General features: G+C 50.2%; 3 protein-coding genes across 3 annotated transcripts; 2 read left to right on the top strand and 1 right to left on the bottom strand.

Moving 5' to 3' along the window:
* Positions 1 to 1,130: 1,130 nt before the first annotated feature.
* On the top strand, positions 1,131 to 3,052 carry LOC131269020 (poly(ADP-ribose) glycohydrolase-like). Its single transcript, XM_058271328.1, has 2 exons — positions 1,131 to 1,286; positions 1,363 to 3,052. The coding sequence occupies exons 1-2, from the start codon at positions 1,262 to 1,264 to the stop codon at positions 2,946 to 2,948; spliced, it is 1,611 nt and encodes a 536-aa protein (XP_058127311.1). The 5' UTR covers positions 1,131 to 1,261; the 3' UTR covers positions 2,949 to 3,052.
* Positions 3,053 to 3,830: 778 nt separating this feature from the next.
* On the top strand, positions 3,831 to 14,785 carry LOC131269238 (transmembrane protein 94). The gene is made up of 10 exons (XM_058271579.1): positions 3,831 to 5,547; positions 5,614 to 5,751; positions 6,513 to 6,557; positions 8,215 to 8,344; positions 8,489 to 8,648; positions 11,013 to 11,109; positions 11,193 to 11,897; positions 12,505 to 13,965; positions 14,005 to 14,372; positions 14,431 to 14,785. Exons 1-10 carry the CDS (start codon positions 4,324 to 4,326, stop codon positions 14,501 to 14,503), a joined length of 4,401 nt encoding a protein of 1,466 aa, XP_058127562.1. The 5' UTR covers positions 3,831 to 4,323; the 3' UTR covers positions 14,504 to 14,785.
* A 323-nt stretch (positions 14,786 to 15,108) lies between these two features.
* On the bottom strand, positions 15,109 to 22,021 carry LOC131269239 (AMP deaminase 2). The gene is made up of 6 exons (XM_058271580.1): positions 21,850 to 22,021; positions 21,409 to 21,631; positions 18,573 to 18,868; positions 16,552 to 17,383; positions 15,896 to 16,481; positions 15,109 to 15,625 (listed from the first exon to the last, which is right to left on the bottom strand). The coding sequence occupies exons 1-6, from the start codon at positions 22,019 to 22,021 to the stop codon at positions 15,335 to 15,337; spliced, it is 2,400 nt and encodes a 799-aa protein (XP_058127563.1). The 3' UTR covers positions 15,109 to 15,334.
* Between the last annotated feature and the right edge of the window lie 5,347 nt (positions 22,022 to 27,368).

Here is a 27,368-nt window from a genome sequence, read left to right as displayed (position 1 = left end):
GAACCATTTTGAATATCTTGTTTACAATTTGTCTGTCAAAATAACGGTGGTGTTGTTGCGGTTTGCAGGAACGATGGAGATTATTTAGTGGCTCGCATAAAAATGCTTCTCTTTTAATATTCTTTTGGTTTGCTTGGACCATGGCCGTATAGGTTGTGATATGCGTAAGATGTGAGAAACAACATTGCTCTAAATCATAGAATCGGAGGAAGGATTCAATGTGTACAATGAGTTGATTTTGAAGAATGATATGAACTTAAAAATCGTTTACGAAGTTTATCGAGGATTTAGCCCGGCTACAGGCACACCGGTACTCAAAGATTGTGTTCAATAAATTTCGAGTTCTCTTAACGCCTGCTCTCGTGGAATTGTGAATATGTCCCTCCGCTAACTTTAATAATCTGGTTAAAGCCTTCTTTGATTGAAAATAGCAGCGCAACAAACCATTCCAACTTGTTTGTCAAATTTTTCTTTCATTTTTTTATCGTCAAGCGGTAAAAATGTTCTGCTTGTCGCAACCTGTCTAGTGTTTAGTAATCTTGATGTTACATTATTGTTATTACATTATATTACATTATTAATGAGTATTACATTAGGCCATGGTCTATACAATAAATGTTATTCTATGTGACACTGCGCATCGGCTAAATTTGATTTTGACGTTTATGATGTTGCTGATTTTTTCATTTTCATATCTATTCTCATTTCGTTTGGTTCAATCGCATGAATCTCAGTCACACACATTTTATTATTTTTCTAACGCCATTCGGAACCTATCGTTCACGAGGAAACCCTACCGCTATTGCCGACAGCTTATATTCGACCAGTTAAAAAGAAATACATAGTTTGTTTTTGCTGAAATAACATGACGCTAGGTACGTATTTTAAGTCATCGACTGCACATGTTCACGACAAGTTATGCTAGAATATTGTTTTTAAACCAAAATAAGTTTTAAGATGCTTAATATAAAATCGTTAAAATATAAAAGGTGGATAGAACGTGGCATACAAAAAAAACAAAACTTGTCATGTTTCTACAAGTTGTCACTTTCATTGGGACTGGCGATCAACAAATTGGCGCTCGTTCGAATTAAACAAAATCACTGTTTCTTGGTTTTTAGTGCAAACACTTATAATCGCTGCCCGATGCTTGTATTTTACCCCGAAACAAGCTGCAGCCAAAACATTTTATTCGCAAAAGCACGGTGTCCCGTGCGCTGTCCGGTGTTCCACTGCTAAAGTACAGGGGTAAAACTATGTTATGATGGATTCGTCGGAAGCAAACGGTAGGCTGTTATTGTTGACTTCTACAATAAGTCTAATTAAGTAAAATAAGAGTTGTGTTTGCTTTACTTTTGGCAGAGCTGCTTTCCAGTAGCGATCCCGGGGATACGCATGAGACACGAAAGGATTGTCCGCTGGAAACTATCTACCGGCATCGGGGAGCATACGAGTTGCCTCACGTGGAGAAAATACAACGCAGCGAGCGCCACACAGTGCTGTATGAACTGCCATTCAAAGTGGGGGCGGAAGGGCCTCCCGCGCCTTACGTGTCCAGCGAGGCGGCGACAAATGGTGCAGCCAAAGTGCGACTACCGACTTCCGCCAAGTGTGTGATGCGAAACGCGGACGGTACGTCCGGCATCGAAAGTCGCTGGAACCTGGTACGCCGTGCGCTTGAGAGGCCAATCACCAATGCGAGGCAGCTGGAGGCGGCGATCGTGTTGTATAATCCGGACTACCGGACACGATACCAGTTTATTGCGCTGCACCGACTATTTGAGCAGTGTGAAGAAAGTGAGCGGGTTGCTTTCTTTCGCGATACGTTACGGCGAATGACAGAGCTGGCGCTGCGATTGACCGAGCTGTTCCGTGCGCCGATCCCGTTGCTGACACAACGCCAGAACCACGCCGTTTCCATGACCCAGCAGCAGGCCGCCTGTTTGCTGGCAAACGCATTCTTTTGCACCTTTCCGCAGCCAAGACCGGCTCAGGCGCGTAGCTTTTCGGTGGGAAATTTCGCGGCACTGTTCGCTGGTACGTCCCAGTCGGCGGTCGAAAAACTGAAGTGCCTCTGCCACTACTTTCGGCGAGTCTGCTGCGTGGCCATGCCCACCGGTGTGCTAACGTACGAGCGGCGATACGTACCGAAGCATGCACTGCTCGACTGGGGCACCGTCGAGCACGTATTTGACCGGGAGCGCGCCCCGCTGCACGTGTCGTCCGAGGGCACAATAGAGGACCAGGGCACTGGCCTGCTGCAGATGGTGTTCGCGAACCGGTTCCTCGGAGGCGGCGTGATCGGCAACGGCTGTGTGCAAGAAGAGATACGATGCGTCATCTGCCCGGAGCTGCTCGTCGGCCGGCTGCTATTCGAGTCGTTGCGTGAGACGGAGGCGTACTTCGTGCTCGGCGCGGAGCAGTTCAGCACGTACGAAAACTATGCGGCAACGTTCACGTTCGCCGACGACCATCGAGACGAGACTCCACGGGATGCTTGCGGACGTCGCCAGTGTTACATCGTTGGGCTGGACGCGCTTAAGGTAGTCGATGGTTCGACGAACCAGTACAGCGAGCGGTCTATTTTGCGCGAGCTGCACAAAGCGTACGTCGGCTTCCGTCACCCACTGCCCGGACCGGCTCCCGGCATTGCCACTGGCAACTGGGGCTGCGGTGCGTTCGGCGGATCGGCACCCCTCAAGGCACTTCTGCAGCTGATGGTTGGTTGCGTCACCGAGCGTCCGCTGCTCTACTTCACCTGCAACGAGCGCAATCTGCAGGAACAACTATGCAATTTGTACGCCTTCCTGACCGAACGGCGAGTGTCCGTGGCCACCGTGTACGAGCTACTGGTGCGATACGGTGCAGACGATGCATCCCATGGGATATCAAACGTTTACAACTATATCTATCAACGCCTCGCGGAATCAAATCCACGGGCCCGGTAATGATTCGTTTGGTCTCTCCGTTGAAGTTATCATTATTTAGTCCAACTGTTCCAATATCTTGTTTCATCTTGTACAATAAATTATTTCCCATTAAAATAATTTTGATCGAACCGGTCCCCGTGTTCCCTAAGAAAACTTGAAAGAAAACATATCACGGAGTGGTTTAGTTATATGAAGCGCTCAATTGGCACATGAAGTAATGGACAACATGATCGATATCATATTGAGTTATTAACCTATTGGTTAGGGTTTTCCAATGTTTTCCTAGCTTTTGATAGAAGGGATGATAAAAGTCGTGCTGATGTAAAACAAATCCAAACGAAAGCCCTTTTCCTTGTTACATGTGTAAATGTAAACAAAACAGCTTGTGTTATTATCCGTTCCCGAAGGGCTAACGGCGATGTGAGGGCCAAATCGTACCGTCTAGCGAGGGGCCAACTGTGAGCTGGCAAATCCATTCCGATTCGGTAGAAGAACCTGGAAACGACTCAACGTAATTACGATTCTTATCATTTTATTTGTTTCACCACTAGAGTACATTGCTTTGGAATCCTGCATGAATGCCTGTGGTCGAAATGACTGCTCTTTATGAAATGCTCCGACATCGTCAACGTGACCGAGCTAGCAGAATGATGGAGAGGTGAAGAAATATTGAGCCGTTTTCGAGGTATTAAAAATGAAAATTGCCTTGTGGTCAAAATGACCGCTAGTGGGATGCTAGGGTTAATGAATATGGTCGTTTCCCGGTATCGCTCCGTACGTTTTCCGGAGCGCTCTGACGCTCCACACCGGAGCTACTGGCGCGATTCAACAAGCCCATCGCTACGGTGTGTTATCAAAAATACTTTCTGCTCGCGTTCGGGAGGTGATCCCGCTGGTTTAATTTTCCTTTTCGACGGGCACGGACGTGTAAGGTTTTGTGTCCGCGTAGCTCGGACTGTGGCCCTATCTGCATGCCAGTGCCCTTCGGCGGCTTGCAGCTTAGACGAAATGTACTTTTAATTCATGTATTTGTGTGGAACGGAAGAAAAATCTCCCCCTCCCGGGACAGAGGAAGGGTAACCCGTGGCTTGTGATATGGTCCTTCTTCGCCGTCATTTGATGTTGTGTTGTCTGTGTGTACTTTAAAAAATATGTATTTTTTTGTGTGAAACGTGCAATAGAACGGGTGATTTTCGCTGGCGAAAGTCTCTACCCTTCCCGTAAACATTCCGAACGGCGACGGCAATAAACCTAGAGGGAAGGTAACGGTGTTTCAATCGCAATCAATCAGTAGGCGTTTGTTTTCTCCACGAGTCAACCGAACCGAGGCCGCTTGCCCTGGGAGGGCAGGTAGTGTTCGTTCCATGGTAGCCGTCGGGATCGTTCGGTCAGGATGGGCAACGAACCGCCAAAACCCGGAACGGATGACGCGAATGAGACGGAGGCAGAGCAGGCGGAGTACTGCGGGCTGTCGACGACGGTGGCGTTGCAGCGCCTGCACGACGACATCGAGACGCTGCTGAGCGGGTACGAGGAGCGGTTCGGGCGCCTATCTTGGCTGGCGAAGATTCGCTCGACGTTCGCGGACGACAGTGCGACCAGCCCGCTCGGCTGGTTCCCGACACTGGTCACCGTTGCCTGCGTCCTGTCGCTGGCTTCCACTGGGTACCACTGCTCGGCTGGCCTGTTGCTCGCCCTGTTGCTGCTTACCGTGGCGGTGGTGGTGCGCGAGAACAACCTGCGCAAGACGGAAATCTACCGGAAGGTGCGGACGGTACTGCACGAGATCCGGCTTGGGGCGGAGCTGTGCGCCGACTGGACGATCGAGAACTATCCGCACCTGTGCAGCCCACTGTCGCCGTGCGTCACGCTCCAGTGGACGTACCGGGATGGGCGCGTGGTAAACTTACCCTGGGCACTGCTCGTGCGCGGTGACCACATCGTGATGCGGCCGGGCCAGGTGTCGCCCGGCACGTGCACCGAGGTGCGTGGCAGGCGACGCTTCAAGTGCGGCGAAACGTATGGTCTGCAGCAGCCGACCGAGCAGCCGGTGCGGCCGATTGCCCGCTCACCCCTACCCGACCTGGTGTGTGTCGTCGAGGCGACGCCCTACCTCGACATACTGCGCAAGTCGCTCGACTGCTTCCTCGATCGGCCGCGCACCATCATCAATCAGCAGCGCGAGCTTCTCGTCTCGCACTGCCTGCAGCGCTGGGGCTTCGGGCTCGTCCTGCTGCTGACCGGCTCGGTCGGGCTGCTGCGCAACGTCGGGCTCTACTTCGCCGGCAAGCTGCCGACTGACTGGATGAACGTCTGCCTGCTCAACCCGACCGCGGCCGTACTGCCACTGCTGCCACTGATCTTTCCGCTGCTCTGGGTAGCGATCAACCTATGGGGTGTCGCGCGCCTCGAAACCCTCCTCTCGATCCCACAGGCCGTCATCTGTGCCCAGGCGCAGAAGTCCTTCCAGGAGGATCTCGATACGCCCACCTGCGATCTCGACCACGTCAAGCTGCCACGCCGAACCGTGTTCTTCTACTGGTGGCAGCTGATCAAGGGCCGCTCGGAGCTGCTCGGTCGCAGCGCCAGCGTCGTGCAGGTGCTCGGTACCATTACGGTAAAGTGCAGAAGCACCACCATCCGTCCGCATCCGGTCCCTTAATCCTCGTTCTGCTCGTTTTAGGCACTCTGCTGCGTCGACAAAAAGGGCATTCTATCGTGGCCGAACCCGACCGCTGAGAAGGTTTTCTTCCTGCGGAACGCCCGCGAAGGCGAAAACACTGCCGGCGACCAGTCCGACCAGAGTAGCCTCAACTCGCAGGTACGTAACACGTGTATACATATTCGTGTACGTATATCCGTTTATATGCTTGCAAGTAAAAACCTGAAAACAAATCGAAACCGAACATCTCCACCACCTTCCCCAACTCATTGCAACACCCATATATCACTATCTCTCCTCTCTCTCTGCATCGTCAACTTTGTAGGAACACATCTTTCCACATATCTTCCATTCAAACACACACTCGAATACATGCGGAATGGTAGCGGACAGTGAAATTACTCCTTCATGACCCATCCAACATACATCCGACGCAAGAACTCGCGGGTGCTTTGCTTCACCGTCTATGCAACACGATTTGGTTTTCCTTTATGATTGTATCCTTTTTTCGGTAAATTTAAAAACCTACTCCCTCCATTGCGTGTGTCGTACCCTTTTCCTTTTTCATGCTCCAACTCTCTTTCCCCTCCGTTGTTCGCTGTCGCTTGAACTTCCCTGACCACTTCCGGAATGGAACGGACACATCTTCCGGTGGAATACAAAACCCGAACGCAAATGCAACACCGACATCACAACAAACCATATCCCCCAAACCACCTGTAACCATTTTTTTGTGCTACTTAAGTTACGTATCGCTCACCGTTCATTTACCATGGATGTAAATTTTTACCACCCGAAAAAGTGGCCAAAACATAGAATCATAAGTTACCTCTTAGTTACCGATTTCTTTTCGATAACATTTAATAACATTAACACAAATCTACTGATATTTAAATACCAAAACCGATGTTGTTTTCCAGTGCTGCCAGGAACATTACCATCCACTATCACATATAATCGAGCTGGTGATTAAAAGATTTATGTTTTTCGTTTGGTATAGTTACGTTTTGTTTCTTTCCCAACTATATTTCTATATATATACATCTATATTTGTATATGCCGCGGAAATCTTACCACGTTCCAGCAGCAAACCTTTCCTTCGTGTTTTGCTTTACTAGCTGTTACTTTTTGTTTGTTTTTTCTACTCCACGTCACCTCTTTCTCACGACACGATCCGTTGCTTGTTGGTTGTACGTTCGTTTTTGGAACGCTTGTGCTTCCTGTCCATGTCCGCGCACATTTCTTTTCCGTAGTTTGCTACGTGTGCTTTCGGCCGGTCAACCGATGAAAATATCACGTGGAATTGAATGCTAACATTTGCAAGCTTTTACGTTTTAGGACTAACCGTATTTGTCCACGTATAACGATCCTCTTAATCGAACTTTGATCATTTTTGACCTAAAAAGGGGTCGTTATACACGAAAAAATACGGTACTTATCATCGTAAGCGTTATGTTATATGTAACTGTTTTAATCAATATGTTATTTACGATCCTAGAATCTGGTTCCTTTTTTCCAGTGTTTTCCATAAGGTCGTGCTTGTGATTTAGCGCAATGTTGATTAAAAGATTATTAAATAATATAGATTACCTCTTAGTGCATTCGGGCAAACGTGATCAGTTTTAATAGTTTCAGCAGAAACATTTAAACATGTATTCGGTTTGTTGCGTGCCTCTATCTTTTAGCTAGTCTTTAGATAATCGCAATGAAAATATCCTACACTCCTTGTCTACTTTTCTTTGGTTTGGTATGTACGCTTTTATCTCGCCTATTTCATTGTGCTTTCTTGTCGGTGGAAATGAGCTGACCCGAGAGGAGATTCTGACGGGTTGCTGGAGCTAGGATCGTATTGCTTTCCATTCCAGTATAAACGTTGCCAGTACTTACAATCAGTCTGTAGTTTTCTATTTCAAATAAAAGCTTTATCATACAATCAATAGCACTTGGTGCGTTTGCTGAGAACATGTAGAGAGCAGTTTGACAAATGAATTATGAGAAAAGCTAACGAGTGTCCATTGCCATTTCGTAAGTATTAGGCAACTTGATTGAAGCGATTTCTTGAGCATCTTAAACCCGGAACCGAAGTGTTTCTTTCGGATTCGTTCGCAGCATTTTTTGTCATGTTTGCTATTTTTGTTCACTATGCTTTGATGTTGACTATATAATACTGGTATTTAAGTAGGAGCAAACGTAATCAGATCAAGAGGTTAATAGCAGTAAGCAGCATGTTGTTGCTTGGTTCATACACTTGGATTTGTAAATACATGGTGCGGCATCTGCTTGGAGAAAGTCTTTTGCGTTGTTCTGTCCTTTGAGCTAGCTTTGAGTTTGTTAATTTATTAGCTACTATTAGTGCAACTTCTATGGCCTTAAGGATATGCGTGCTAATATACCACTAGCTGTTTCGGGAAAGCAATACGTTCTGCCGTTTGTACTCCTGTGTTTCTATCTGTCTCGATTTGTTTTCTATGTATTTCTCTCTTTCTCTCTCTTCCTCTCTTCTCTTTTTGCCTCTTCCCATTACTGCCCGCTATTCCCTGTTGTCGTCATCGCCGTCGTCGTGCTCGGTTTGTTTGTGCAACTTTCTTGTTCTCCCCATTATGCATTCTGCCTTCCCTTCAGAGCTCCCAGAAGGAACCGATGGGGGCCATCGCAGAAGTACTCGATCTAACGCACGATCAACACAGCCCGTTCAAGCTCGAATTCGACGACCACGATTTCAAGAACCACCTTACGTCGCTGAAGCCTCTCGGTAAGGTTCGCCTCTGTCTATCCACCCCCCAGTTCCGGTTTCCGGCTTTTGTGGCACACGCACACGCGCACACGATCCTCCACCCCGGGCCGTCACTCGCACGATCCAGTTTCGTTAAATCTGTTCTCGCATTTGCATTTGCAGGGCTTGCCATCCTGGTGAACACCTGCTGCCCGTTGACGCAAGCGCACTATGCCAAGTTCTGCGGCCACGTGACGGCAGCTGCGATGCTCGACAAGGATCTAGTTCCGGTCACCAATCGGTATGCGATTGTTGAGTCGAGTTTGAATTGCTTTATGCATGGGTATGTACTAGACATACCGAGTCTAGTTTTGGTGTTTTATCACACTACTTCTTTATTTTTTCCTTTTTTTTTTGTTCCTGTACTGTCTACCATTTTCGTATGTGTCGTTTATGTTGCTCACTTCCACTTCCTTGCCAAGCAAAACGTCTACCATCATCTCCCATTCATCTTTTCCTATTTATTTTGCTCCTATCCCTCATGTCCTATCCCTATCGGTTGAGCGAGTTTTGTGCGATGTCGATAGCATACGTTATAAGCCACCAACACACATCCCGTCATACCAACCACCATCAACCTACCCGCAGGACATCCGTAGTTCACGTTTGGTTTTGTTTTTAAAAAATATCGTTTAACGTTCTTTTTTTTTTTTGTAACTGCTGCCACACTTTTCACTATACACCGATCTTCGGTGTTGGAAGTGTTCAATACGCTTAAACCTCTCGATTGGCCTCACCTTTCTTACCGTTTTAATTGGCTGTTTTACTCTGTGTTACTTTCCTACTGCGAGGTAGGCAAAGTTGTTGGAATAAGAAACGTTGGTTGTTTTTAAAACGTGTTTAAAGTTTGTTGTTTTAAGTTCTTAAACGCCTCGACCCTTATTGATAGCATATATGCTACCTTGAAACCGATGCAAACGACGGAAGAATGCGACACTGTATCCTTTCCATGTGTTTTACAATTTTATTGAAAAAACAAGACCACATACAAACACACGCACGAACACACATCGATCAACACCATAATACAGCACTTCCATGGCATTTTATGTTTTATGTGTTTTTATTTTTGTATCCTGTTACCACCTCTTCAGGATTCCCATCACCACACCAGATTTTTAATTATTTCGTTACAATCCAGCTGGGTAACTAATTAAATATTACGCTAATACTTCCGCCACCGGTATTGCCTGCTATGGTATTTGAAGCATATCGTAACTATACCCACCGTACCGTTCTTGTTTCAGTTTCTAATGCACCAAAGTCTGTGTTTCGCCTTTCGGTTCCTAACGAAAGTGGTGGCTTTCCTACCAATACTTGTGCTTTTCTTTTATTGTGCGAATCTGTTACAGTTTAATCTGTATTGTATTTAATTCTAGTTTGTAATCGAACGGCACTGTTTGCAGTTTATTTTCTTCTTCTTCGTCTTCTTTTGGGTGGAATGCTTTTTTATTTTAATTTGTGCAACTTTTGGTGACCTTTTTGTTCTTAGTAGTTGACTAAATGTTGCACTCCAAAGTGTTGGTTGTAGTGCTGTGCTGTGTGCTATTGTTTTGTTGCGTGTTGGTTTGCAATTAATTCTCTAGCCATATCGTTGGTGGGCGCGTGGTTTTCACAGCATCGTCGATTTGTGCTCACGCTAGGATCGCTGGTGTTTTTGAAGCAAAGTTCAACACCGTGGGAGCTCGATGTTAGATGAGGTTTGACAGATGACCTGTTTCCCCTTTGGTGGAGTCTTACGAGCGGTTAACACGTTAAGCGCTACGCGCAAATTGTACTACTTCCCGTTCTGCCAGCGATTCGTAGAAACGCCGGCCTACCCAACGGGCTCTGTCGGCCCGAGCAGACCGACGCCGGCTTACGGGAAAGAACACTGTCGGCCCCACGGGGCTGACGTAGCGCTTAACGTGTTAAGATACGTTTTTCGAAATCCACTTCTAATACTTACCAACTATTTGCTCAGTTTTACCAATTAGTCGTTATCCAATTGAATCTAAGCACTCGTTTACTGCTTAATTCGAACATTTGATAAAACCAGTTCAATGTAAATCATTTGGGATATTAAGCAGTTTGGAGGCCAATGTATGGTATTACGCATTCGTTATTATTCTCTAGTAAAGCACAATAAAAAATGAATCTACTTTTATCCTATATCGATGGATAACGTTTAACATTCAATATTGGTCACTTTTTGAGAAGTTTGTATACATTTGACAGCTATCTACTCCATCAGCCTAGATATCAATCGATTACTTGTAACGTTGTCGATTGCATAGTGAATCCAGTGAACTGAAAATGAACACTCGTTGGTCGATAAAGCGGACAGAATCCGACAGGTGTCAAAGCATGATTTCGCCTACTGCTTTGGGATGTTGGAGATTATCGGCTGGTAAATGAGCCGACTAGGGAAAGCATCTCCATCGACGAAGCATTTCCACTGGGAGGTCCTTCGAGATAGGCGTAAGAGATAAGAGTGGGCACGAGTGTGTTTCCCTGCAACCTTTCATTTCCAACCCATGCCCTCGAGCTCGTAGATCGACTTGGTATGGAGACGGTTCCGGAACTTGTTTGATTTAAATTGATTTCACGTTGCTATCCTCCTTACCCCCTCCTCCCCGTTTGCCGGAACAACCCAACCCGCCCGCAGCCGGTGCCTGTGTGAGCTGGCGAAGCAGATCGGGTTTTTGCCGCAGGCCCGCGACATCTTCCAGCTGGAGGGGCAGATATCGAGCTACCGGCATCTGGTACGTAGCTCTGGCTGCAGCATCTCGGTGCCGGTTGGTTACCACTTATCGAATTTCTTTCTTTGCCCCGGCCCTGTGTCCAGCAACCGGACGTGGTGCGGCGCGACATCCGGTTCGCTCGTTCGCTCCAGCTGGCGACGAAGGTGAAGGTGCCGTTTCCGCACTCGCTGTCGGTGGTGATGCGCGAGATCAACAACGGTTCGCTGCAGCTGCTGACCCAGGGCACGGCCGACATCGTGCTGGACTGCTGCGACGACTACTGGGACGGGCACGATCTGCAGCCGCTGACGGAGAAGGAGCGCAAGCGGGCGCAGGACTTCTACCAGCGCTCGGCCCTGACGGCGTACTGCACCGCCTTTGCCTACCGGCCGCTGCGCCACGGTATCCGGGGCGCCCTGTCCGGGGGCCAGCGGGACGGCAACATCGCCTACCTGGAGCTGCCACCGGAGAGCAAGCACCGGCGCGATGCAGCGCTCTACCAGCTTCCGCACCGGCCGCATCAGCATCCGCAGCGCGAAAACTACAGTGACCTGCTCGTGGACGCACTCGGCGGTGGCGGCGGGGGCTTCGGCGGTGGCCACGGCGACGGGGGCGAAGGTGCCGGCGATGGAAAAGCCGGACCGGGAGCGCGGTGCGATACGGGTTGCGGCGGAGAACAGCACGGAGGTGGTGCGGCAGGTGCCCCGCTGGCACACCACTCCATCTCCACCGACTCGCTGCTGTTTACCGACAATCGGGACGACGACATCTCAGATGTGGACGGGTGCTACCGTATGCAGTGCCATCAGGTAAGCGCGAGCGTGTTGTTTCACTCTACACCGTGTCCCATGTATTCTCATACAAATGGAAACGTCATTAATATCCTATACTTTTCATTTGATAGGCTATTTTATATTGGTATAGTATAGCAAACGTTCATCATAAAATTAGAAATGTGCTTGGAATGTGTTTTGCATGTAGGGTATGTTTTTCTTTTGAGCTTAAAATAGGAACATTTCTATCAAAAATGACGCTCTTGCAGACGCGATTTTTTTTTACTTTACTAAAAACTAACGCAATGGTGAGAAGTTGTAGAGGCAAAACTAATACATCAACAGTACAAATATACCATTCAAATGGCGTTTAAACATAAAAAAAAGATTGAAAGGACTTAAAAATAGTCATATCAAATTGACGTTCCTGGTATGACTAAATATTGACTTTTGGCGGTTTGTTAAAGATGAACACTGAACACAAATAACCAAATACAATGTTCAATGACTTGTGAAAACATAGTACAATAGTACGAAATTTTGAAGAAAGGATATGAAGTGTATGAGAATACGTTTGACACGGTGTATCATTTGCCAAGCGTGCGGCTTACTGACCGACGTTTTGTTCTTTGTGCGGTGGCAGGTGTTCATCGGCATGGTGACGATGCAGTACCAGGCGCAGACGGACATTGTACAGCTGATCGAGCGGCTCGAGCGCGCTTGCATTCGCTTCGTGCACTTCAGCAAGGAGAACGAGCTGCGGTCGCGTGTGTTTTCCGAGAAGATGGGCCTGGAGAGTGGCTGGAATTGTCATATCTCGCTGCTGAGCGACGCCTCGGACAGCCGCGCCTCGTCGCCGTCACCGTCGCCGTCCCCTACGCCGACTCCGACGCCCACGCCGACCCCCGGCGAGCGCAACCATCTGCTGCAGCCGACGACGACGACGACGACGACGACGACGCTGACGCCTGGAACGGGAACTTCGCTGGAGGCAACGCGAGCGCTGAGTTCGTCGGCACCGTGCGCTATTTCGCAGCCGGCCCCCGCTGTTTCCCCGGCGACGGTGGCGGAGCCGGTCCCTGCCGATGGCACGACGGCGCCGACCGTCAGTTGGCAGGAGGCGGGCCAGCAGCAAGGGCAGGGTGGACAGCAGGGACACTGCCGATCGCTGAGCTGCCTCACCGACAGCACCGAGCAGAGCGCACCGATCAACTTCGACATGTCGAACCGGGCGAAGCTGCCGCGCGGCATCGAGAACATCCGGCCGCACCTGGAGAACGTGGACAACGTGCCGCTGCTGGTGTCGCTGTTCACCGACTGCTCGGCGGAGGCGACGCGCGAGATGCTGCGCATCATGCAGCAGTACGGCGAGATCGTCGTCTGCCTCGGCTCGTCCGCCTCCAACTCCAACTCGGAGATCTTCCTGCAGGGCGACTGCTCGATCGCGATCGAGCCGCTCTACCCGCAGGTGTGCCAGGAGTACCCGGCGTACAGCGAGTCGAACATCTACAACAACCGGGCGGGCGCGCGGTCGGCCGGTGCCCGGACGGCGCTGGCGGCGGGCCGCCTGCCGGACCGGTGCGCCACCATCTCGCCGGTCTACCTCAGCCGCATCCTCAACTCGATCGCCTGCTCGATCGCGACCTGCCGCGACGATCCGATTTCGGTCGTGGCCGTGATCGAGCTGTCGCGCCGCTTCATGGCCGGCCTGTGGAGCTGCGTGCAGTTCTGGGCGTGCTGCGGGGCCTCGCTGGCGATCATGAACACCGTCACCGCGTGCCTCTCGCTGCCGCCGATGATCGTGCCGCTGCACGCGCTCTACCTGATGTGCGTGGTCGTGCCGCTGGTCGCGCTGACGCTGCTGCGCGTCGAGCCGGACCCGGCGCTGATGAAGCGCGCCACCGGCAAGAAGCAGAAGACGCTCAGCTCCCGGCTGGTGCTGTTCGTGCTGTGGTGCTACGGCTTCAAGTTCGCGCTCGCCATCGCCGTGCTGGTGCTCGCCTACTGCACCTTCCTGTCGCACCCGATCGAGCTGTTTGCCGGCGGCGGTGTTGACGGTGTTGGCGGCGTCGACGGTGGTGACCTTCTTCGGGTCGGCGCCGACGTGACCGACGCGGCCCGGGTGGCCGTCCAGCAGCTGCAGCACCGGGCGGGACATCAGCAGACCGTCGGCGGCGTGCTGGTGCGCGGGGAGCAGGCGCTCGCCGGCGACCTGCATGTCGCCCGGTCCTTCATCCTGCTCGGCACCGTGCTGCACTTCGTCACCATCTCGGCATCGTTCGTGCACCGCGACCACAACTGCTTCCGGCGCAGCCCGCTCAGCAACCTCTGCTGGGTGTCGGTGGTCGCGCTCATCCTTCTGGTGCACCTGGCGCTCGCCGTTGTCCAGCTGCTCACCGACGACTACCTCTGGCAGGAGATGGAGCGCGTCTGGCCGATCGTACTCTGCATCGTGCTGATGGCGATCGCCACCTTCCTGGCGAGCGAGATCTTCAAGTGGGAGGAAATCAAGTAAGCCAACTCGACCACCTTTTTGTAACCTCTTAATAACCCCATTTGTTTTCCGTAGGGTCAACAGTCGCTACATTCGCCGGGCGCGGCTCGACTTCGGCACCAAGCTCGGCATGAACTCGCCATTCTAACACGCTACCAGCGACAAGCCGTATATGTTGTGTGTGTGTGTGTATGTGTGGTCGGAACTACAAATGTGCAATTGTCGGTGTTCGACGCCCTCTAGCTGTAGTGCAATACTTTACCCACATAGCCCCTTTCAATATCGCATTAGATTAGCAGTTTAGTTAGCTCTGTGTATAGATTAGTTATAGTTTAGTTTATTGTTTAGTTAGCTCCGTGTATAGATTGCTGCAAAAGGAAGGAGAAGTCGGTAGGGTTTTCCGTTGGTTTTATTATACATACTATTACTTATACTTTCGCTCGACGCAACGCAAAACGGGTTAGTTTAGGTTTTGCTTTACATCACCACCACCACCCGACGACAACCGTGCATGTCGTGTAGGGGGGATCGGATGAGAAAAATCCTATTTTTTAGCAATAAACAAATAAGCTGACACCGTGTACAAACAGCTATTGTTTTCATTTGTGTTTATTGAGTGTTGTCCTTTATTATCGTTAGAAATGTTGTTACACTTTTGAATGGGGGTTTGTTTTTTCTCGCGTTTTGGTGAGTTTCATGTGTGTTGTATGTTTGTTTGCTTTGTTTTAACTTCTATAATAACAAGTTTGCTCTCGTCGCCTAAACCCGGCGTCCCCGGGTGTGCCCTGTTGTGACGCTCGGCAGCGAAACTTCTACTTCTCTGGGGGGGTTGGGGAGGGCAATCTGCGGGAAGGCTTTGGACCCGGTGCAACACTGAAAACGGCAGCCAACCATGCAAACAATGTGGGCCAGTAGAGGGTTGTTGTGGATACTCTAGCCTGAATTCGTGTAAGGCGAAAAGGGAGGGGGAGTGGGCAGGCTACTGCTGCGAGGCGTACTGCATCTTCTGCTCGTTGTTCACCTTGAAGATGTTCGCCAGCTCGTCCAGCAGCGACTCGTACCGGAAGGCAACGCGGATGTCCGGCACGTTGGTGCGCGTGATATCGTTGCCGGCGACACCCTCGCGCGTGTAGTTCGGCCCGAGCCAGTGCTGCTTCATCTTGTGCGGAAAGCCGGACATCAGCACGCTGTTGCGCGCCAGCTCACACATGTCGCACGAGCTGAGCTTCCACACCTGCGCCGCAATGCTGTACTCCTCCATCAGTGGTTCCTGCGGAGACGAGAGCGGAAAGACGATTGAGACGATAGTCCTCAAGGTACACGGATCTTTCGCTTCATGCTTTAGATCAGTGATGTCAAACTCTAGACTTAGCTATGAATAATATCCAACTTTCCATTGCCACACCGACATATGGTAGTGGACAAAAGCAAGGGTTTTATACAGATTGTTTGAGACAAGCAAATAAATAGTGTTCATGGAAAACAAAGCTGACTTCAAGAGCATTCTCAGTGTAATTACAGCTGCTCAGCTACTACTCACCTTTGTGTAGTGGAACTGCAGCGGATCGTCGGTCGAGAGCGAGACGACCAGACCGCGGGCGAGATACTCCGGGAACGGGTTGCGGTCGTAGTTGAGAAACAGCGAGTTGTTTGACAGCGGTGACATGGCGATGCCGATCTGCGCCAGATAGTAGAGGTACTGCAGCACCGGCACCTTGCGCAGCAGCAGCCCGTGGGAGATGTTCTCCGCCATCAGGTAGCCGCAGACGAGATGCTGCACAGGGCCGGCCTCACCGCAATGCGGCCTCAGCACGAACGTGTTCATGCCGCGCGCCGCCCGGAAGTGGTTCAGCACGGTCATGTTGGCGTACATGTAGTAGATGTAGTACGCGTACGGCGGGTTCTCCTCGTCCGTCCACTGGGCCGGCGGCGTGACGTCGCCGTCGAACAGCGGGTTCTCCGGCTTCGACTCGTCGTCGACCGAGTCGAAGCCGATCACGTACTGCAGGAAGGTGTGCACCTCCGGGTGCTGGCTCGGGTTGTTGGTCGCGTCGAACAGTGGCTTGAACACGTTGTCCAGGATCTGCTGGAACGAGCTCATCAGCTTGTTCGTCTTGAAGATGTCACTGTGGGAAGACAACAACAAAAGCGATTAGAAGCGGGTCTCTCTCTCGCGCTGGCGGTGCATGTACTCACTAGAGCCGCGGTATCTGTATCAGCCAGCGGATGTTGTCGGAGTAGACGTTGCCGTCGATGGCCCACTTGGCCAGCTTGTACCACTCGTCCGGCGACTTGCCGTAGATCGAGAGGCGCAGCTCGGCGTTCTGGTACTTGCTCTCCTCGAAGTCGCTCGCCACCTCCTTGATGATGTTGGCGAAGTACTTGCCGTTCAGGTAGTTGTCCGTCTTGAGGAAGACCTCGCGCAGCCGCGACTCGCCGATCGGATTGTACTTCGCGTTGAACTTGTCGAAGCGGTGGAACGTGTTCCGGTCGGCGTGCACGTCCAGCATGTCGACCGTCAGGTCGTACGTGGTCAGGTTCATCGACTGGAACACCTGCGCGAGCGTCATCGGGTTGCCCTTGGTCACCGTCACCACCTCGTCCGCGCTGTTCTTCAGCGTCTTCTTGATGAAGCGCAGCAAATGCTTCTGGTTCATGCAGCTCGCCGCGTGGATGTGCGTGTCCACCTTGCGGATGTTGTAGAAGTCCCGGTGCGGCACCGCCTTCTGCGACGCCAGCTCGCGCAGCTCGTTCAGCAGCACGTGCAGCTGGAACTTGGAGTACAGATAGCTCAGCCGGCGATAGCAGAACGACTTGAGCGGCCCGTCCGCAATCATCGAGCACATCATCTGCATGTCCTGCACAAAGTCCGGCAGGCGCGGGTAGTGGTACGGCAGCGGTTCCTCCGTCTCCTCGCTCCGGAACACCTCGAACACGCCGTGCACCGCCCGCACGCTGTAGTTCAGGTCCTCCGGTATCTCGATAACCCACGGCGACTGCGTGCTCTGCGGCGGGTTGACTGGATGATCTGCGGGTGGCACGGCCCAAAGGCGGTAGCGGTAGATAGATAAGAAAAGTCGTCAGCAAGGCCGGGTTCAACGCCAGTATACTCATTTACATTATTATTCTCTCCACTGTCTACATGTTAAGTACAACGAGCCGTGCGATCACACCATTCCTTACCCTATCGCCTATTTTCATCTTGCCGTTTTCTTCTACACTCGCTCACACACACACATAACTATCCTCCACCTTTCGCACCATGCCTCGTCTCCCCCTGTTTTGTAAGGGTGCGGGGGAAGGGTGTTCAACCGAACGTTTCAGTTTGTTACAGCGATTAGCACGATGGTAAAACCAAACCAACGGAGTAGACTAGACACACAACCAACCAATGTCAGTGGTTCTCAACCTATGTGGCAACCAACCTTTAACATCAAAATAAAGCTAATTTATGTACCTACAAGATACTACAAAAATTTTGAGATAAAAACAAAATGAACATACAGGGAGGAAGAAATCAACATAATTATATGTATAACTTGTTTTAAAAACAATTAGTTACAATAAATACCAAACAAGGGAACGGAGAGCAAACAGTACAGCTAAAAAAAGGGAACTATTGAGAAAAGAATAAAGCAACAGATATTTAGAAAAGTATAAAAACACATGAAAAGAAACATCGTAACAGAAAAAAACTGTCGCTTTTTCAAAACTAACAAAAAACAAAACCAACAAAATCAAACTCAACACCGACTAACCATTGCGTGAGCAAGTTTTTGGGTGTTTGTGTGTGTGTGTGTATGTTCGATGGTGGCGTTGATTGAGACAACCCCAGTCCAGGGGCAGGCCGAAGCCGTTAAAATGTAGTAGAAAGCGACAGAACACAGCGGAGTATCCCCAGAGGTAGGACGGAGAAAAAAGTGAATAAAAATAGAACAGAATAAAACGAAAGAAATGAAATAATAAATTTAAAACTACTCCAGCAGAAATAGAGAGATAAATTAAACGGACCCGCTGATAAAAAGAAACGACAGAGAAGAAAGGTTAAAGGTAAAAAGAAAGAGTGAAAAAGAACTGGAGCGCTAAACGTTACCGTGCGTGTTGTTGAGGAAGCTGCAGAACGGATATGCAATATGTGATGAGCTAAAATAAGGTACCGTCTTCACACCTCGCTCCACGCATCCCCTGGACCTTCGGCCCCTCTCCCGCCTACTTACCGGCAATCGATTTGCGCTCCTGGTGCGTGATCGTGCTGGAGTGGGTGGACTTCAGGAAGCGGGCGGTCGTCTGTGGGAAGACCTGGTGCGAGTTCCGCATGTACTTCTCGCGCAGCTCGAGCGCCTTCACCAGCAGCGTCGAGGCGCGCTCGAGGTCATCCAGCGGCACGCCGCTCGTGTCCTCGCCGGAAATGGAGACGCGCTGGAAGTGCGCCACGAAGTCGTGCTCGTCGAACGGCAGCTGCTCGTCCGGGTGCACTTCCGGAGCTATCGAGTGCCGATCCTGCTCCATCACCCTGCGAACGAAATACGAGCGCGGTGGCTATCAGTATCAGTTCCCGTAGGCCCGGAACTCTATAGTAACTGTCTCAACTTTCAGCGCTACCTTCTTCCTCTTCAGTGTGTATTCGGTATCAACTAAAAAGGGAGGATTTCTTCGACTTCGCGTTGCCTACCCCTGCCTGGTAGGTGATTGATGCGCTCGCACCCAATCAATATGCGAAGTGAACTGGACGGAGCGAACAACGCGACAACACTGAAATGGAGCATCCATCATCGTCATCGGGGGCGTCATCGACACGTCGGTGAGTTTTTGCGGACACCGGTGACACCAGGGGAGGTTAATGTGCACGTCATACACACCCACCTACCCGCAAACAACACCCACGCACACACACACACGGGACTCTCTCTCTTCCCTGTCCCTTTGGCACTCCCAACGCGGATCGGTTCGATTGATTAATTGATCGGACAAGCGATTTTCCAATTCACTAATTATCAACCCCTCTGTGTGCGCATCGACATCGGTATCGACATCCAAAGATGGGGTACGCAGTTATAACGAGAAGGTGCAAAAATAGACCCGTGCTAATAAACCGTAACGCGCCCGGGAAAACAACACCACACACCACCCACGGGTGGAGGGGTGTGCAGAGATCCGTGCGGAGCTTCAGTTCTTTGGCAAACCCCAAAAAAAAAAACTCCACGCTTCGGTGGGCCGCTAAGTCGACTTGGACCTACACGTCGATTTGATATAGGGGGTTTTGCAAACCAACCTGAGCAGATCCCACTCGGAGAGCCACTTCTTCGTATCGATGGCACTACCCAGCATGGTTCACCAGCTTGCAACCGTCGAGTCCTCCGTGGCCAGCACAAGCTCCGGGCAGGTCGGGATCGGTACTACTGGATCGCCCCTGGTCGTGCACGCGGACGCCGCCGTGCCGGTTGAGTGGTCGATTGTTTAAATTGGATTAAACATATCGAAGGAGGAAAAAGAGGAAAAGAAAACGACATGCAAAAAGGAAAGTGGAGGGAACACAGAAGGGAACCACACGAAAAATAAAAGTACGACACGCTAGAGTGGGGCCAATGGGGGGGGGGGGGGGGGGGGGGGGAGGGGCAAAATTGAGCGCCCCTTTTCCAAGTCCTGCCAGAGGCAACGAATACGAGGAAGCAGGCGAGAGGAAGAGAATATCCTAATGGAATCCTTGCTGTGTTTCTTTGTATCCATATTTTCCCGCGGCTGGCGAGCGTTCGCTTTAACATCAGTTTAAGTACCGCTCACGCAAGATACTGGCGCTATTTACGTTCGCCAATGTCAACTGCCATTCAAAACACCCCCCCCCCCCCCCCCCCCACTCCAACCAATAAACCAGGAAGCTGGAGGAGGAGCGAGTAGTTGAAGTAGTTTGTTACGCTTCCACGCTGACTAGCAGACCCCTCCCGTGCGTTCGTCCTTAGGAATAGTACTAGTGAGCCACTTAGTGAAGCGACCATTTAGAACCAGGCAAGGTATTAACGAATGTCGGAGGTTGGAACAACACCCGGTTACCATTCCGTTGCATGTTGAAACTGTACTTCAAACATTATGTCGCTCCGCAAGTGTAATGAACTGTTAATTATGATTAATCACCACCGGAGGGAAGGTGACTGCACAAGATCTCGTTAGTGTAACATTACTACCTTCCATTAGAGATGCCGCGCTAAAGCTCCCCAATGGTTTCCTCTGGTCGCTGTAGGGTAAACAACAACTTCTCCATTTTGAAGGCCCTTCAAAGAATGATTATTATGTCGACTGGCCAGGCAAGTTGATCCCAATTCGACACTACATTCTGGAAAACGTTGGGTAAGCACCAGATGAGTCACCTAACTCAGCAAACTGTCTCTGGCTCTGCATCAAGTTAGTGCCTAAGTAAACTCACTTACTCAGGAGATGCATTAAACTCAACTGCTTAGGAGACTCACCAAGCTCAACTTGTCAGATGGCTCAGTAGGCTCACCAAACTATGGTTTCTAAAAAGATCCAGGAACTATCGAGCATAAAAACCTAATGAGTTTTATAGGCTAGCTGTGCAGTTGAGATTGGGGAGCTTACTGAACAGTTTAGTTTAGAACCTTAGGAGTTTACTGAACAGCTGAGTTTACTGAATCACTTGAGCAGTAACACTTTGCTGGGCTAGATGGCTCGCTCTGCTCACTTGATTTAGATAGGTTGCTCAGCACTGTTCTGTGCAACTTTATACAACACTAGTTGTAGGCGCATTATCCTTACACTTACAATACTCGACACTATCATCACCTGTGGGAAACCGTAGGTGGAAATTTCTTATTCCTTCCAGAAATATGGCGTTGGTGTACTGGTTTCTCTTCAACCAATAGAGAGACACTAAGATGCACTGTTAGACAGAAAAAGCGTAAATCGTGCCTATCACTACAGAGGAAATAGACTGATCCCTTCCGTGCGTCGATGCCGTCTGCGATGTCTCTATCTGGTCAGATCCAGAGGTCATGCAGTCGATCGGCCGATGGAAGCGGTACTGGTAGTGGTGATACTTACTTGGCGTTCAGTTGACGCTGCAGCTGCAGCTTCTTTTCGATCTGCTCGATCGGGAATTGCGGGACCTCGTACGGGGCGGATATCTCGTTCGGCAGCACGCCAACAATATCCTCCTGGGACAGGCTGAGGGTACCGCCGAGTCCACCGCCGCCACCCCCACCACCCCCAACACCGCCACCAGCGCTAGCGACGGCGTGACTCGCCGGGGACTCATTGCCCTGAACTGTGGAAGAGAATAAAGCATGAGATTGCGGCCGGCGAAAGTTAAGCCTGATGGGATGTGTCCAGGCTGCGCTGGATGATTGTGCATTCTCCTCCAATTCCACGCAAACACTTGAATCTCAAGTATACACTATCATGGGAGATTATCGGTTCATCGCTGAAACTACTTTTCCATAGGAGATGTTAGCAGGAACAAAAAATGCCCGCGCACCACAGTACCCTCGTCTGCGTCGTCGGCGGCGAGGTAGTAGGCTGCTGGGAAGCTTGTCGTAACTTCTGGCCCGACCGTGCGCGATTTTTTCATCGCTTCCATTATTTTTTGATCCTCTAGCACCTGCAGCATCGTGCGAGAATCCTTTTTGTTGAAGCTAATTTCTTTTCTCCGGCTCATTGCGTACGTCCGGTGTATTTTACCACAGAGAACAAGACCACTAAGGCAACACCAGCCGTTCAACTAAGAAACACTGGCTCCAGCGAATGAAATCTTGCAGACTACGACCACCACAACCAGAAATTCGGTATAAGCCAGCGGGATAGGAAAAAATGACATGCAGTGATGGTCATCCGGAGACGAACTGAGCGCCACTAACTTATAATCTGGATCGGTTCGCGTGCACATCTATCTATCATTCTCCTGGCGCCTTGTCGAGAGCGGTACTCTCGACTGCCGCTACACAGGCACGAAGAATATGCGATAGGGCAGGGTAGTCCTAGGCTAGACGCTGCCGTTGTTGATAAGCAGCACAAGCCACGCTCAAGCCTATTTGTTTGAGGCATTCACAGTAGCTTCATCAGGCTCCAGACCGCACACGTCCTAAGCAAAGACAGTTGCCCGTACTCGCCCCTCACGTAGAATGATTGCAGTTCCCGAAGATACAGCTTCCTCCTGCCTATCTCTCGCCTTAAGAGCTTTTGCTGCAAGCTGATTTGGTAAGCAAACTAACACACCGCAGCTATCTTCATTGAGCCAAAGAAGGGGATCTTACTTCTGTTTGTTTGCCGCTTTCCTGTGGTTCCTATCTATCGCCGAATGTCACAAGTTCTTTATGACTCACGGTGAGTGTGTGTTTTGCGGTATTTTGATTTATGGTATACACATTTAAAGCGGCAGAATTTCTCCCACAGAGCTATTATAAGCTGGTCCATCTTGTGCCACATCTTGTCGCTTAGTTAGTAACGGCGATATTACAAAGGTAACTAAAGCAAGACAACGTTTAGCATCCTTTATCTTTGTTTGTCTACATCATGCATGTCTATCCTAGTGCCGCTTGTAACATTGTTGGCCAAACTGCTCATAGCAACATGGTTTCGTCGAAATCCGCGAAAATAGCGTGACACATCGAGGAAGGAAAATGTTGTTTATTCATTCCAACTGGTGATGTTGGTAGGTGGGCCCCATGAAGATTATATGTCAAGACACACTAATGGGGATTACCTTCCCGCGCACTAACCTTCCGGAGAGAAGTAATCGTTGAGCAGTATTGCCGGAGACCGGGGCGACATTGCGATTTCCGGTTGATCGAAGGATGAGTTCATGTCGCACTTAAGCAGAACACCGCGGGCACTCATTTTCGCGCTGGAACTAGTAGCCGGGTGACTTTACACTAACCTGAGATTGTTCGACGTTTCACTTAAACATAGAGCAGGAGCACAGTTTGTTGATGGAGAGATTGGAAGCTGTAAATGTTTGATCCAGCTGATGTGAGGTAGAGCGGAACTAGCGTTGTTACTCAAAAATAGCGTTTTTCGCACACTGGAGCCTGGAAGGATTAGGCCAGTTCAGATAAGAGGTTTAGTGTCACTAATATATGAAGAACTCTAGCTTGTTGGCCCTCTGGATAGCAAAACAAATAAACAAACAAGCACACGCCTCTACGGGCGATGGACACACACAGTCCTCTGCTTGGTATCGTTCAACTTGTGCTGTTCTTATTTGTTGTTCACCTTCTTTAAACGAGAAAAACACAGCTTAGTATAGGCAACAAACCAGACTGGCTCTCGGCGATCTACTGACCCAGCACCCAGCAGCACGGACAAGATACACCTCAGATATTTGAATTTTGTTAGTTTGCAAGGCAAGACAGACAGACTCTCGCGCCGTTGCCCCGTGAACAAGCTGTATCGTCGTGTACCGTGCACAAACACACGTATCCACACATCAAGGAGCATATCGAGCGACACCAGGGGGGAATCACCTCCGGCTGGCTGTGGAGGTGCGAAGTGCAGTCCGTATAACCGATTCTCTGCCAGAGTAGAGCTAACCTATACAGCCGAACGAGTCAACCGGTGCCGGCCAGGGGGGGTTACTTGGGTACGAAGTCCTAAATATAGAAGTCCCTGCCGCCAACACTCAATGACTCTCCCTCCTAGGGGGGGAGAGCCACGTACGGTGGAGGAACAAGCGATCTGCCGAACTGGTGGGGCCGTCATGAAAATAAATACCAAAATATCGGTCCACACTAGAGGCGCTTGTTGCCGGAGCTGGCGCATCCGGCCGTACTTGACTTATGGGTGTCTCGCTGAGGACAAGAGGTAGTGGTTGATTGATAGTGAGCAGAGGGGGGATGGATGAACTCGACCTCCGGCTACCACACTTAGTTGCACTTTGTCGATCGGTCGAAGGTGCACTACCAGATATAAAAGCTTCTGGACACTGGTACTCCGCAGCGACCACACTAACTGAATATGAGGAACTCCGCTATACTCCACTGTGGTCCAGATAGCAACTGACCGGCACCGGCCAGAGCCGATCCGAATGGCCTGGTTATATCCCCGGTTGGGGCGTTTCGCGGACAATTATCATCGATAAGATAATTCTATTATCGCGTTAAGGGAGCGACACTCACGGAGATGCGCAGTGGGTGCCCGGCCTAAGGCATGTAGTAGTACGTGTTTCTCATTCCATTCCGTTGCATCGTTCCCCCGGGAGAGAGGGGAAAGAGAGATGGAAGCAAAAACGTGTCGAAAACAGCTTGTTTCGATATCGACTTCATGTTTTTAACCCGCTTTATATATATCGTTGCTCCGTCGGTCAGCTTGTAATACTCAAAGCGCATCGCCCTAGAGGTGTAGCCACAAGACACATTTTTCGTCACCGCAAGCTCATGATAATAGTTGGGAAAGTCTCGAGAATCACTTTTGGAATAACACCTGATGGAAGAATTTCCTCAACAGGAGCTAAAACTCACAGCAAAAGGCGCTCACGACAGACGATACCAAACGCACGGGTACCTTTCTTGAGGGGCATGTATGTACTGCTGGCGTTGTCGCTTCTTCAAACAGTGGCATCCGGGATGTATTGGATCCAAGTATCAAGCATTGGAACAGGCTGAGCGAGGCAGGAGCCGATTCGCTGGACTCATCCATCTCACTCTCGATCGACGGGTTAGCCTCGTCGAACTCATGCGTTCGACGTATCCTAACGTTCAAACGGTGTGTGCCGTTGGATACGGCAAAAGGACGGGCGGCAGGACCACCTACACCAGCGTACCCGAGGCCAGAACCCTTTCTCCGTGTTGGACTCGGGCCTGCATCGCCCTCTTTCCATTTTAGCCCGATTTTTATGAGGCAAGCTGCACCAAACAAGAACAACAAATGCATGACAATAAATAACACAACACGCGGTTGCCACTATCTTCTGTGTAAGTTATTGATAAAACATTTCAACCTCGCCTGAGCCGGTAAGACTTATGTCGCCCAAAAACCGAGGGGCGGGCTGATTTCACAGCTCAGGTAGTAGGGAAGGAGCATGCTTATGCGACTGCTGGGAGAGGTCTGTGCAGGAAGCAGCTGATGAGCACGTGGACTGTTGAGGCGTGCGCCGGAAAGCCTAGCTACATTTATGAATGAACTTCTGTTCCGTTTCCTACTGAGAGGGGAGGGGTGAGGACTCCACAGACTCAGACCAGATACCATGCGGTCAACGATAATGGCGGCGTACGGTGATGCGTATCGCTGCAAGTCAGCTGGGCATCAGCGCGACATCGGAACGGTCCCGTTGGCCGTTTTGCAGCTATTTACACCTTTCCCGAGTAGAGTTTTGTGTTTGTTTGTTTGTGAATGAAATGCCTGCTGAAGGCGGCCTACTTTGACGACAAAGAACGACGGGTCTTCCGCATGCATCCGTTGTTGTACATTCGGGGTCGGGGCACCGCCTTTAAAATCGGGTCGTGCGTCAGCTGAAACGAGGTGGCGGCAGGAGACATAGGGGAGCATTTTTGCGATTTTCACTCTGTCGGATCAGTGTTTGTTTACAGACGGCGAGGGAATGCGAACGCAGAGTCCGTCAGTCCCCGACCTACGGTTACGTTTTAAAGCCATTTCCTGTCTTCATTTGGAGGATACTTCTGCTGATGCTGTGTTTGGCGTGAGCGTCATTTCCCCATGCGACGAAGATTTAGATATCGGTTTGATTGTTTATATGATAACCAAAGCAAGCTAATGAAAATGTCATAGAAACCTGCTCCGGGTATTTCTCCGCGTTCGTCTAAGAATCTTTTGCGACTAACTCTCTTTATTTACGTAGACTGAACGCTTTCCTTCCGGGGGTGAAATCTTTAATCACATCTCAGGCATTGCGTGGGTTCAACCGCTCCTAACCTAAAAATAGTTGATTTATAGAAACGTGAGCTGTAAAACCACCTCCATCGCTTCGAGAAAAAAAGGCCTCGATGTCGGTTAATTCGTATACGATTTTACACCCCGGTAACCTAATCCGTAATGATGGTCATACATCGTTCATACCGATCGCCTGCTAGTGACAGTTTAGAGACATTTAATTCAAGGCGAATTGCGATTGCATTCGTAAATTCGGATCATTTTACCGGGGATTCGCAATATGTCACCTCGGAAGAGTTGTGTGTAAGCACTGGGGATTTGATGCTGGCGTTCTTCCGCGAAACTGACATTCACCCCACGGATGGTTTGAACGGGAGATGGCCTTCGGCGCTCGGAATGTGTCGTCGATCGATTTCGCCTCCGAGCGTCATAACTTGTCACCGCACATCAATTGGTTCGGCCGCTTGTAGTCGCTTCCTCTAATAACGTGACTAATTAATCCCCGCATCGGAGCGTCGAAGAAATTAATCACACCAGGAGAGGTCCGGGCGCGGTCGTCTCGCTGGCGCCTCTTGCCAGCAAAACCCCGTCGCTACGCCTCGCTCCTTTACCCCCTCCTCCTGCTCCAGCGTCGATCGACGGCACTTTTTTCCGAAAAAAGAGACCAACTGCCGCTTCGCTTCTGCTTTTCCGCTCCAACGACAACGACGACGGCGAGGGCAGCCCACCCCAATTGAACGGCAGCCAAATGAGACTATTGACGTGGAATGTTAATATTTTTTTTAATACCGTCGTCTTTAGTCGGCCGATATGCTTTCGATATGCTATCCCGCGTTGGTGAGACGCATTCGGGAGTGCCCTCTTTCGGGATGGCTAATTGGATGGGATCGACTCCCAATTGGGGGACCGAAGTAGTGATTGATTGCGTTAGGCGTTGTGGATGTTAGGTTAGGGACTCACAAATAGACTTTAAATTGTGTCCAGTGGAAGTCTCTATGTGTCCAGCTGATCTATTGCTGGGAGCAGCTACTATTGCTTGTTCCTAAGGACCACTGCGAATTCGTCAGACATCTGATACTTGTTTTAGAATCCTCCTGTCGAATATTGATTATATCCGCGAGCAATGCAGTGGTTTCGGCATACCAAAAAATACTATACGCACTCAACATTCCGAGATCAGC

Source organism: Anopheles coustani, chromosome X (genome assembly GCF_943734705.1).
Source record: "Anopheles coustani chromosome X, idAnoCousDA_361_x.2, whole genome shotgun sequence".
Classification (NCBI taxonomy): domain Eukaryota; kingdom Metazoa; phylum Arthropoda; class Insecta; order Diptera; family Culicidae; genus Anopheles; species Anopheles coustani.
The sequence above is the reverse complement of the archived record's forward strand: the minus strand, read 5'-3'. Positions and strand labels throughout refer to the sequence as shown.

Coding starts and splice junctions, on each gene's coding strand:
- LOC131269239 (XM_058271580.1), bottom strand. CDS start 22,021: ATGAGCCGGAGAAAAGAAATTAGCTTCAACAAAAAGGATTCTCGCACG. Junction 21,632..21,849: donor CGCCGACGACGCAGACGAGG/GTACTGTGGTGC, acceptor TCTCTTCCACAG/TTCAGGGCAATGAGTCCCCG. Junction 15,626..15,895: donor TGCAGTTCCACTACACAAAG/GTGAGTAGTAGC, acceptor TCGTCTCCGCAG/GAACCACTGATGGAGGAGTA.
- LOC131269020 (XM_058271328.1), top strand. CDS start 1,262: ATGATGGATTCGTCGGAAGCAAACG. Junction 1,287..1,362: donor GGATTCGTCGGAAGCAAACG/GTAGGCTGTTAT, acceptor TACTTTTGGCAG/AGCTGCTTTCCAGTAGCGAT.
- LOC131269238 (XM_058271579.1), top strand. CDS start 4,324: ATGGGCAACGAACCGCCAAAACCCGGAACGGATGACGCGAATGAGACG. Junction 5,548..5,613: donor AGGTGCTCGGTACCATTACG/GTAAAGTGCAGA, acceptor TGCTCGTTTTAG/GCACTCTGCTGCGTCGACAA. Junction 8,345..8,488: donor TACGTCGCTGAAGCCTCTCG/GTAAGGTTCGCC, acceptor TTGCATTTGCAG/GGCTTGCCATCCTGGTGAAC.